This window comes from Pristis pectinata, chromosome 2, assembly GCF_009764475.1.
Source record: "Pristis pectinata isolate sPriPec2 chromosome 2, sPriPec2.1.pri, whole genome shotgun sequence".
In the NCBI taxonomy this organism is placed as follows: Eukaryota; Metazoa; Chordata; class Chondrichthyes; order Rhinopristiformes; family Pristidae; genus Pristis; species Pristis pectinata.
The window spans coordinates 83,795,276-83,808,156 of NC_067406.1; the positions used below are offsets into that span (position 1 = coordinate 83,795,276).

The 12,881-nt window shown below is 41.6% G+C and overlaps 1 protein-coding gene across 1 annotated transcript in view; it reads left to right on the forward strand.

Moving 5' to 3' along the window:
* The window catches only part of LOC127584027 (collagen alpha-1(XXV) chain), a 153,603-nt gene that overhangs the window by 117,679 nt on the left and 23,043 nt on the right, over nt 1-12,881 (forward strand). Inside the window, exons 28-30 of the mRNA XM_052040547.1 lie at nt 5,702-5,737; nt 6,733-6,786; nt 9,616-9,669. Of these exons, the coding sequence (XP_051896507.1) occupies nt 5,702-5,737; nt 6,733-6,786; nt 9,616-9,669 (144 nt within the window). The remainder of the gene's footprint in view (nt 1-5,701; nt 5,738-6,732; nt 6,787-9,615; nt 9,670-12,881) is intronic.

Here is a 12,881-nt window from a genome sequence, read left to right on the forward strand (position 1 = left end):
AGGAAATGAGATGGTAGATGTCAAGAGGCTGTCACTCCAATTGGAGAGTCTAGATCTCGGGGCACAGTCTCAATTAAGGAGTCAGCTATTTAGGATTACATGAGGAGAAACTTCTTTGTGCAGATGTCATGAAACTTCAGATTCTATCCTGTGGTGGTGGATGGTTGGTTTTTGAGTATTAAATATATTTAAGACCTAAGTCAAAAGATTTTTGGAAAAGCTTTGGAAATCAAGGAGTATAGGTACTAGACAACAAAATGGGCTTGGAGGGCAGGGTTGGCCGTGATCTTGCTGAATAGCAAAGCAGACTCCAGGGCCCATGTCGCCTGATGTTCCTTCTATGTTCTTATGTCATCGTTCCGTGCACTCTACAGAAGCTGGCAGCAGGTGGCACTCATTTCAAGTCTCCAATCGCTACCGTATTTATTGCAAGTAAATAATCATTCATGTTTCAGAAATAGAAAGAATAGACATTGGTTCTTACGCCAGTCTTGTGGTTTACAACTGGTTCAGAGAGGGACATTTTGGGAGACCAATGCCCAGAAGGACAATGACCTGAAAAGCATTTGACCTGACTGGTTAGAACTATGTTCTCTCCCTTCTGCACTCACCATGCGCTCCCCCCCCCCCCATACATTAATACAAGTTCTTTATACAGTTTTCAAAGTAAGGACCTCATGAGGTAGAATATATGGCCTGAACCCAGGTTATGTACATCGTGGAAGTCTGAAGTGGTACAAATGATGATTGTAGAGGGCTGTTGTGAGACCACTCCTGAAGTTATGTGCACAGTTTTGGTTTCCATCCCAACGAAATGCCTTGAGTGCAGCGTATTATTCCTGGAATGAGAGAATTGTTCCCTGAAGGGAAATCCTGCAAGGAAATTGGGCTACCTCCCCGAGCAGAGAAGAAATCAGATCAGACAGATTTTGGCTTTAGCTGCCACAACAGATAGTACTTTTTAAGGTCAATTCAGGCCAGAAGCTGCATTAGTGCTTCCCTGATCTCCGGTGCACTCTGACTAGAGCAGACTTGGCTTCCCTCTGCCAACCCTGGGACTTAGCTTCAAGCTGCTACAAACAAAATGAATGGGCAGATATTCAAAGACCTAATGCCATTGAATCTGGGGCCCAATTTAACACTCCCACCCTTCACTGCACATGCCCCAGCCTCCAAGCCCAACCATCCTACAGTTCAGACCTTCACTTTGGGCATAAGGCCAGGGGCAGGGTTGCAACATTCTACTCTTGGTCCTTGTTTTCATGAAGAGATGGAGAGTTTTTATTAAATTGGAGGGGGAGTCGGGGCAGGGCAATTGCAGGATTTTAGGGGGAAGTGTTCCTATTTTCTACTATTAAGTAGAAATTAAACTGCATTTTAAATAAAATCAGAATAAACCAAACATATACAGGCAATCAGTTTGTAATTAAAAGTAAAAGGACTTATTGCCATTTCTGTTTTGAACCTTAATCAGAACCGTGAACAAGAAAATTTCTAAAAATGAACAAAACTTTAAAAGGCTAATAGTAAACATTGAGAACCAACTACTTTAATTACTGTTGCATAAGAAAAGGTAGAAGAGATACTATATTATGAGAATATTCTTGAATCTTGGGGAAAAAGGTTAAATGTCTTAAATTATTACAAAAATAGGCTTTATCAATAGAAGTCCATCAAAAAGATGTTAGTAAGAGAAGGCTGAAAAATGGAAGAGCAGGTAGTGGAAGATGATTGAGCTGGAAAATGGGTTTGAAATGTAAATTACAGAGGGAAAAATCCTCCTTGCAAGTGGGCATGTAGTTGTGTCCAGTGGAGGGACTGTGTTATCAATGGATAGAGAGAGCCTGGCAGATGTTGGGGCCAGTAAAGTGAAAGACGGGGGTGTGATCAATCATATCCTTGTTGATATGAAGTGAAAGAGGAGAAATAAGTGGGTGTGATTAAAGGCCCAGGAGTGGGGAGGCCTCAGCAAAGGAAAGAAAAATTAAGTACTGCTGTAGAAAGTGCAGTCAGTGGAGCAGCTAGGGTACAGATAGGGAAATGGAGAGAAGGGGGTGAATCCTCTCAGGAAAGGAGGTGTAAATAGACAATATAACACATCAAATGTCTGTGGAAAGCCCTTAAACTGTCAGAGAGAAGTTCAGGAAAAGGAGAAAAGAGTCAGAAATATATTGGAGGGATGGGTGGAAATGAGAAGCATTCTCAAAATTCTCAAGTGTAGATTGAGAATAGGAAGCAATATCAGCACAGTTGTCGACATATTGGAGAAAAGGGCCTGAGAATATGGCTAAGGTTGGAATGGGCTCAAATATTTAACTTCCAAAAGAGCAGATGTAGCTGCAAACTTGTGCATTCCGATAACTTTTTTGTCGAAAGTAGTGGATGTACCTGAAAGACATTTCTAATGCAATTACATGAGGAATTGTTGCAGTGAAGGGAGGCACTGATGAAGAAAAACCTGCAATTTTCTCATTTAAATACCTATCCACTCCCTGGCAGGGATGATCATTGCATATTATACAGCACTTTCCCCTTCAGATTAAAAGACATTAATTTCTATGGATTTAAAGATAATTCCTCTCTCTTGTTGTTGGTGTATTGTACTCCAGATTATTATTTCCAATTTCAACAGTTTTTAATGCTCTGTCCTGCACTTCTGATTGATGGGAGTGGGTCACGTCAATGGTCTGGATCGAGGCTAATGAGAGGAATTGGTCAGCAGTCACAATTGGAAACATGGTGCGGTAGGGGTGGGGGGGAGTAGCAGGAATCATGGATGGGAGGCAAGCTTAATGATTAAGACCAGGATTTAGTTCAATGGGGGTCACATTCAAGGTCAAAAGGATGGGACTGGGGATAAGAGGAAAGGGCAATAGGGCTGGTGAGTAGGAGGGCCAAGGTTGGATAAGTTTGCCCAAGATGATTGGGGCTGGGGCTGCAGGTGGGGTGATCGGGTCACTGAGAAGACCATAAGACATTGCAGCAGAATTAGGCCATTCGGCCCTTCGAGTCTGCTCTGCCATTCGATTATGGCTGATTTATTTTCCCCTCTCAACACCATTCTCCTGCCTTCTCCCTGTAACCTTTGACGCCCTAACTAATCAAGAATCCATCAACCTCCACTTTAAATATACCCAATGACTTGGCCTCCACAGCCATATGTGGCAATGAATTCCACAGATTTGCTACCCTCTGGCTAAAGAAATTCCTCCTCATCTGTTCTAAAGCAACATCCTTCTATTCTGAGGCTGTGCCCTCTGGTCCTAGACTCTCCCGCTACTGGAAACATCCTCTCCACGTCCACTCTATCCAGGCCTTTCAATATTCAGTAGATTTCAATAAGATCCTCCTCATCCTTCTAAACTCCAGTGAGTACAGGCCCAGGACCATCAAATGCTCCTCATACATTAACCCTTTCATTCCCAGGATCATTCTTGTAAACCTCATCTGGACCCTCTCCAATGCCAGCACACCCTTCCTTAGATATGGGGCCCAAAACTGCTCACAATACTCCAGGTGTGGCCTGACCAATGCCTTATAAAGCCTCAGCATTACACCCTTGCTTTTATATTCTAGTCCTCTTGAAATGAACGCTAACATTGCATTTGCCTTCCTTACGACCGAATCAACCTGCAAGTTATCCTTTAGGGAATCCTACACTAAGACTCCCAAGTCCCTTTGTACCTCCGATTTCTGAATTCACTCCCCATTTAGGAAATAATCTATGCCTTTATTCCTTCTACCGAAGTGCATGACCATACACTTCCCTACACTGTATTCCATCTGCCACTTCTTTGCCCCTTCTCCCAACCTGTCCAAGTCCTTCTGCAGACTCCCTCTTCCTCAACACTACCTGCCCCTCCATCTATCCTTGTATCATCCACAAACTTGGCCACAAAGCCATCAATTCTGTCATCCAGATCATTAACATATAATGTGAAAAGTAGCAAACCCAACATGGACCCCTGCGGAACACCACTAGTCACCGGCAGCCAACCAGAAAGCGTCCCCTTTATTCCCACTCTTTGCCTTCTGCCAGTCAGCCAATCTTCTATCCATGCTAGTACCGTTCCTGTAATACCATGGGCTCCTTTCTTGTTTAGCAGCCTCATGTGCGGCACCTTGTCAAAGGCCTTCTGAAAATCCAAGTGAACAACATCCACTGACTCTCCTTTGTCTATCCTACTTGTTATTTCCTCAAAAAATTCCAATAGATTTGTCAAGCAAGATCTCCCCTTAAGAAAATCATGCTGACTTTGGCCTATTTTATCATGAGCTTCCAAGTACCCTGAAACCTCATCCTTAATAATGGACTCCAACATCTTACCAACCACTGAAGTCAGGCTAACTGGCCTATAATTTCCTGTCTTTTGCCTCCCTCCCTTCTTAAAGAATGGAGTGACATTTGCAATTTTCCAGTCCTCCAGAACCATTCCTGACTCTAGTGATTCTTGAAAGATCACTACTAATGCCTCCACAATCTCTTCAGCTACCTCTTTCAGAAATCTGGGTGTAGTCCATCCGGTCCAGGTGACTTATTTGCCTTCAGACCTTTCAGTTTCCCAAGCACCTTCTCCTTAGTAATAGCGACTACACTCACTTCTGCTCCCTGACTCTCTCGAATTTCTGGCATGTTGCTGGTGTCTTCCTGAGGGAAGGCACAGGATCATAGCCTTAGGGGATTGAAGGATCGAGGCTTTATAGAATTAATTTCCTGAACAATTCTGTTAAAGAAGCATTGCCTAGGGAATGAATATGATTTAACGTGTGTCTGATGCTGAAGTTGGGTCAGTCACAACAGTGTGATTCTTCCTTGGATGTGCCTTGTTGAATTTACGGAGTGTTGCAAAACATCCTATAAATATTTATTCACACATTTATATCTGAAAATTAGCATTTTCAATTGTATGACACTGAAACTACACTACACAATCAAATTTCTAGGCCAGCGTCTTTAAGTTTCTGTCATTAATTTTCTGAACTTTTTTTCTAACATCACATTTGTTTTGCTTGTTTTGTAGATACACCCCATTATGATAAGCTAGGAGTGGTTTGTTTCCAAGAGCTCTATAATGATGAGGTTGAAGGTTGAAACTGAAGTGTGTTTGTTTGAATTCTTAGGTTTTTTTTATTGCTTATCACTGGGTGGGTTCATTGTCTTATCCCATTCCATTGATCCATCTGTTGAAACCGGCGCTGTTCACAAGCAAGCAAAAACATCTCATACATTTTAGTAGGAAAGTTTCAGCATTCCAGCAGTTAATGAGAATCAATGATGGCAATGAATGTCAAGAGGTTTCCTATGTGCTCGAGATATAATCAAATTGTAAATACATTCTTTATAAACACGTTTACAATGTAGTTGTATCTGCTGCACTGAGGAAGTCCTCCTCTGTGTTGTTTCACAGAACCAGCTGTGGTAGGTAGGATATCCTGGATTTAAACCAGTCCATTGCGCACTTCTCACCTATAACTGTTTTAGGATAATTAACTGTAGTGTTGTATAACTTCATTTATTCCCTGTTTTTTTTTAATATATAAATTCCATGTATGAGTCTTTTTTTGTCTGTGATTCATATTTAATACACAAGTGAATCAGGAGTTCCCATCTTCATTGTATGAAGTTGTTTATGATCATTAACCATCATGCACTAAAATCGTGTTCCTCTTACCCACCCCTCTAATGACACAAATTATGCAGGGTGCATCTGGCTTAGATGGACAGCCAGGACAGCGGGTGAGTGAGTCACATTTGTACTTTGTCCTTCCTTTCAACTATCTCCTTTCTGCTTGGTGCTGGCAGTCCACTAGAGTCGGTAAATGCTCTGCGCTTATAATCCCCTCCTTCATACTCACTTCACTCTCTGTGCATGCATCACTCACAATTCAGTGTCAGACACTAGCAAGTCCCTTTGACTAATCTGCCTTTACTCACCATCCATACTGTCCAACATTGCTCCGAGATAAAGTGAGAAAGGAAAGTAGTGCCAGTGTTGTAAATCCTCTGAGCTTTGTACGTTCTCAAAGGCCATGTCACGGCAGTGCAACCCATGCAATTACGCTATGGTCCAGACAAATTAAGTGTGGATCCAGGTAGAAAAAACCGAAGCATTTACATTTTACCAAATGCAAGTGTGTGTTTTCAAATTTGCGCCTATGTGGATTCCCACCAGATTTGGTGGGTGGTAGTTAATATCGTTGTCTAAAAAATCATGAGTGCCCCATAATAGAGTCTTTGCAAGGTCTCTGCTCTGCCACTAAATTATGTTTTGAACAAATGAACCAATAAAAAAGCCAGGATTTGAATTCTGAATGTGTGAAGGCCTCTCTTCTATAATTGATCAAGTTGGCACCAGTCACAAGTGGAGCAGTCACAAGGTGAATTTGCTGACCAGTGTTGTTGTCGTCAGTTTAGTGGATGTTGCATCTGCAAGGTGGTTCTCTGATCATCTTCATTATGAAGGTATTTTCACAAACAATGCATGCATCAGGCCATCACAAGTTGAGGAAGTGATAAAGAATACAGTGGAAATGTGAAAAGGCCATCTGGTGCTCTAGCATCTCTGCCTGTTTGGATACATTCTTGTGCTATTAATAGGACAGAACTCTGAGGTAGTTCTTATGGATGTGAGCAGGTTTATTTTCTCATCTGCCAGAGATGACAGGCCCGTTGGTCTTTAAGTAGGTTGAGAGGACATTGACCACAACTAACTGTTCTCTTTGCCTTTAAAGGGTATGGATGGTGCATTGGGACCCGCAGGTCCAGCAGGTCCAAAGGGAGATAGAGTAAGTTCTCCAAATGTTTACAATGGCTTGTATAAATTAGTAAGGAGTATGTAATATACAACGAGAAATACAGTGCTAGAAATGCTTCACTCAGATGTTGATGAGAGTTATACAGGTGATATTAACATTTCCACAGCTACTGCTCTATTCTGATCTTTTTTATTATTTGCTCTTTTGAGATTTTCCCCTTTTTTTTTGTTCCTCCCTTTTCCCCTCGCTGAGAACCAACTTCATATTTAGACCCAGATGACATTCTATATTTGAAAGAGTAGGGCACCCTCTTTATCATCCTTTAATCTTTCCTTCCATTATTCAAACATCCAACCAATATTTAAGATCACAACTGACTTTGCCACCTCATGTGCCTTTATCACTCCATAACCGCAGTCACTGACAGAGCATATTGAATCATGTCTTTGTATTCTCCTCCATTCCTATCCTCCCCTCACCCCCAGCTCTCAATCTAACAATGGCCATCCCCAGTAAAAGCTCTCCATACCCAGTCACTTCTATACATTCAATATCACAATGATTTGCTCTGCATTTGTCATACATCTGTAACTTCCAATCTGTTTAACCAAAACCTCGGTTCCACCTATGGTCCTAACTCCTTCTGAAACTATTGGTCTCCCTCACCCTGGCTGAGCTCCTGGTAAAACAGTCATTAACCCCACCCTTCAATCCAAGGGACAGGTATTTCAATATATATGGCAGATGGCTGCTTCAATCAGTCACTGCTAGATCTGGTCAGACAACAGAAAGCAATTTCAGGTCTATTTATGAAACTTCCTCATTACTACAAGAAGATGTTGGAAAAGTAAATTTAACTTCTAGCTTCTTCTTTCTATGGTAACTGAAATCTTTATCTCCCTTCAGCAAGTGTGAGGATCTCATGGGCTTCATTGTGATGAGATTGAGACCATCTAGCACCTTCCTCTGCTGCTTCTCTCCCTTCCCCTAACCCAGGAAGCTAAACTCCTCTTCTTCCAGGAGTTGTTCATCAATTGAGGGTCAGAGAGAGGTCCTTTTTGCCCATGATTGACCTGACACAATATGACTTCATGGGGTCCAGAGTCAATGTTGAGGATTCCCGGGCTACTCCCTCCTGCTTGTGTACCACCTTTGCTGGGTCTGTCCTCTGAACTGCTGGTGGAACAGGACATAACCAGGGATTGTGATGGAAGAGTCTGGTACATTGAATATAATGCAAGATCCTTTCAGTGTAATGAAGTCAGGTTGCTGCTTGACTAGTCCAAGGGATACATCTTTCAATTTAGACACCAGTCTTCAGATGGTTGTGCGGAGGACCTTGCAAGGTTAGTTAGGCTGGAAGCGACTTTGCAATGTCCACATTTAAACCGGCTTGATGCTGGGTGGTCCATCTGATGTTATTCTTTCTCAGAATAACTAATGTTGCGCACCATCCTGGCTTTGAAATATATTGCTATTCCTTCACTAAAGAATGTTTTTTTTAATTAAGTAAGTAAGTAAACTTTTAATGTAAAATCTTTTAAAATACGTCTGCTTTTGGCTGTGCACCTGAAAAAAGGCCCAACTTGAAGACTGCTGAGACAGCACCAAACAGAAGCAACTGGGAGAACCATGGTACGGTCAGTCCTTCAGGCAGGGGACATGGCTCTGGGAAGGGCCAGGCTACACCAGAATTAGTTATTTTACCACAGTTAATAATCACAGGAACTTTATTTATGCTCAAAATAATTTCTGTTTAAAATTCCATAATTGTTAAGCTAATGTTTGGCAGGTTTCACCCATAGAAGTCTCTCAGGCCATGATATATAATTTGGCCTTTCTAAAGAGTACAAGAGCAGCACTATATGCTGTAATAACAAAGAGCTTTAATTACATATTCTCCAAAGCTCTGTTTGCACTATATTGCATGCATTGTACCCTTAACCCACATAAATTCTAATACAAAGATGATGGATGAAATTAAATTTATGAAGTATTAATTTATACAAATGGATTATACCCCAAAAATGGATGGATTTCATGATTGTGCATCAGATTAAAGGAATTTTCATAGCTGATGAGATCAAAAGCAAATTGTCTCATGTATTTCATATTCAATGCAGCAGATTGTCCTTACAATAGGAAAGTTAGTGAACTTCATTTGCTGCATTATTTTTATGAATACAAAGTGATCAGTTGAATTTCTTTCTAACATTGAAAGTAGCAGTTGTACATTTGGAAAGGTCAGAGCCCCAGTGCAGGTGGAGATGGGAAAACTGCAGTGGTGATCCCAGGTTTTTCCTCACTTGCAGGAAGCCAGATACCTCACCCAGTGGAAGACTCAGAAAGTGTATGCTTGAATCACTGCTGCACTCTTGTTTTTACAGAACCATTCTCTTTAGGTCGTAGCTTCTATATCATGTGAAGTCTTGTCCAAGATGACAGAGTGTAAAAACCTAATTATCTCAAAATTCTGATCTAGTATGAACTATAATCGTAACCAAAGGATAAACTACTTCAAGGTTATACTAACCCCTGAAGTCTGTGTACAACATCCCAACATATCTACTCTCAAACATTTGGACCGTCTTCTGCAATGCTGAAATGTTGTGAGAGACCCTCCAAGTATTGAGAATATTATAAGAAACATACAGACCATCCCCATCGATGATTTTCATTTCAGCTCTTTAGTCCCAATAAGCATTGTGGTTTGCTGATAAGCTCTGTGCATGCACTTTCTAGGCTTTGCTGCACTTGTCAGTTCCCAGCTCTATCACACCTAAAGATACCAAAAGCATATACTAATGCTTGCTTTTTTTATAATTGTACATTTATATATTAAAATTATTGTCATTTCAGGGCGAAAAAGGAGTTATTGGTAACCCTGGGCCAAGAGGACCTACAGGTTTGCCTGTAAGTAAACGTAGTGCCAGTATATGTAACTAAGAGGAAATAAACTCCAAATTGTACAGTGTAACCAATGTCACAATTACAAGTGGCTGCGAATGAATTCAAGGCCATTTTATCTGCTTCTGTGGCTTGACTTTGCGCTTTAACAATCATGACAGGTGTCAAAGTTTGGGGTCATTTTGGTTCATCTGAGCTCTGACAGTAAATCACAGAGGCAAGCTCACTGTTGCCGTAATGTACACTGACTAAACTGGAAGTTTGCCAATTACTGCAAGATAAAAGAAGCTTTGCTTACACTGATTGACAGATTGACAGTGCTGTGTTATGAGCACTGCAGACAAATGACCAGAGGATAAAATCAGAGAGTTCTTTACGGTTTTAATACAAAATGGATATTAAATAGCCTGACACATTTTATTAACATAGTTATACTCAGGTGTGAACTAATTCCACGTGGCAATATTAAGCCAAGTTTTAGTAGCTGAAAAATTGTGAACTTTGAGCTAACTCCCTTGATGCTTAAATAGAAAGAAAGACTTACATCCATAAAGCAACTTTCACAATATCCCACAGAGTCTTACAAACTAATGAGGTACTTTTGAAGTGTAGTCACTGTGATGATGTAAGAAACACAGCAGCCAGTTTGGATATAGCAAGATCCCACAAAAGCAAGGTGATAATGACCAAATCACATGTTCGAGAATATAATATTGACCAGGACAGCATAGATAACTTCCCAGCTCTTCCTCAAAACACGGCCTTGGAATCTTTGACATCAACCTGAGAGAGGTAATGGAGCCTCAGTGTAACATGGAAGTGTGACTGGTGGAACATACAGATTGTTAAGGTGAGGCTACAGTGAGATTTTAGTCATGCAGAAGAAATTTTAATTTGAACTATAAACCTCAAGGGGCTCACTGTTAGGATATTAGCAACAGAGCTTTCTGGAACAAGAATTTCTACTAAAATAGAGGAAAAGGCTGATGAAGTACAGGTAAAGTTTAAAGCTGCAGCTGAGTTAAATTCCAGGAACTTCACATAGTGTTGAGTGACATGTTGAAGTTGTACAAAACTTTGTTCAGTACATGGTCACAATTTTTCATTTACGTGCTGAAAGTGACTGTGGTAGGTAGATCATGTGGCAGATTTTCCTGTGTGAGATCAACTTAAGCAAGGAATTTTGGAAGGAAGAATTAAAAAATAGTGAGAGTAGATTTTAATCAGCACTGCTGTTCCTCAGATGCAGTAAAGAGGATAAAGGTAGAAGATCCATCATTACTATATTTCCCTGGGCTCCTCCACTCTGCATTTGTGGGCCTGAAATGAGAACAAACATCCACTGAAGACTTCCCCTCTGTTGCAGGTTACCATTAACTTTGTTGGCGTTGCATGTGAGCTCCAACATACGCAAGAACCAAGTGGAGTTTTATGCTACATTGTGTAGATGTGTCCTGGAGGCAATCATAAAGTCTTCATCCTCTGGCAATTCACTCTACTACACAAACTTAAGCTACAACAACAAACCGGGGTGGCTGCTGACCATTGTCCATGATCCTCAATTCATTTAATCACCAATCCAGTGATGTCCAATGCTAACTTCTTGGAGTAAGGCCATGTAGTCACGTTTGTACCCTGCCACTTAGTTGCTACACCACCTGGTCCTGCAAGAGAGTGAGAAGTGTGTCAGTGAGCAATGTGTCTGGGTGGCTGCCTGTCATGGTTGAGTAGCTGGATATGTATGCAAGCTGTGAAATGTGGGTGTGGGGTTTGCAACAGCGCTAATTGAGTGTGGCTGCAGTGGAGCATAAGAATACTCGGAATAAGTTCTGATTGACGGAGATTTTTTGATAAGTGAGTGAAGACGTGTGGTGGATAAAGCACTGTCTGAGGCTTGTGGTACATTTGGTACAATACTGCATTTGAAGAAATATTTATTCATGTGAGGTGTTGAACTTTTTGAGGTGTTGCATCCAAGTCACCTAGCTCTGGATTCATGGTATTTTCTGTTCCCACTGTCTCTGTAGTTTATCTGGGTGGGGTGGGGCAGGAGTCTCTTGGCCCCTACAGATAGAGCAATCCCTCTGTCTCTTGCACCCTTGCATCCTTCACATTGTTGGAAATCCTGGAGCCTGATCTCTCCCCAGTACTACTTTCCTTCAGTGTCTCCAGGGACAGACCAAGCCCCAGAATACCTGCCAACACCTGCCATAGCCACAAGAGGTTCACATTTTAAGCGCTGCAGTCTGTTTTCAGTGAAGCAGGTTAGCTTAACGTTGCGTGGCTCTGGCCTCTCGCTGAGTTGTGCTGTTGATGAACAGTTTACCCAGTGCAGGCTGTGTGCAGCCATCATGCAAGTGAGCAGCCAAAAGATGTTGGCACTCTCCATCAGAGGCAGCAAGCCCAGAGTAACCTTGGACTATGATCATTGTAACTGTTTCTGAAGCAATTCAATTTGACTCCCAATGCCCCTTATATTGGAACATGCCCACTGCAATTTAAGAATGGAAATTCACCAGGAGAGAAATTGTAACCAGCCTCTAAAATGTCCCTGGCAGTTTTGTGCAAAGTCCCCTGACAGTTACCATTCTGTTGTCAACACCTTAAAACATAGAAATGCATATGGAAATATGAGCAGGAGCAGGTCATCAGCCCTTTGAGCCTTCTTCACCATTCAATATAATTGTGGCTGATCATCCAAGTTCAGTATCCTGTTCCAGCATTCCCCTATAGTCCTTGACCACTCCTCCCCCTCCCTAACAACAATACCTAACTCCCTCTTGAATATATTTATTGAGTTGGTTTCAACTGCTTTCTATGGTTGAGAACGCCACAGCATCACCACTCTCTTGGAGAAGAAATTTCTCCTCATCTCCATCTTAAGTAGCTTACCCCCTATCCTTAGACTGTGACTCCAGGACTCTGTCACCATTGGGACCATCCTGCCTACATTTAATCTGTCCAGTCTTGTTAGAATTTTATAGATCTCAATGAGGTCCCATCTTTTTCTTTTAAACATTATTGAATATAAGCCAATTGGCCCAATCTCTCTCCATGCATAAACCCTGCCATCCCTGGAATCAGTCCAGTGAACCTTCTCTGAACTCCTCCCATAGCATGAACATCCTTCCTAAAATAGGGAACTCAAACCTACACACAAAAAGTCAAGATACCTCACCATGGCCCCGTACAATTGCATCAAGATATCCCTGCACCTA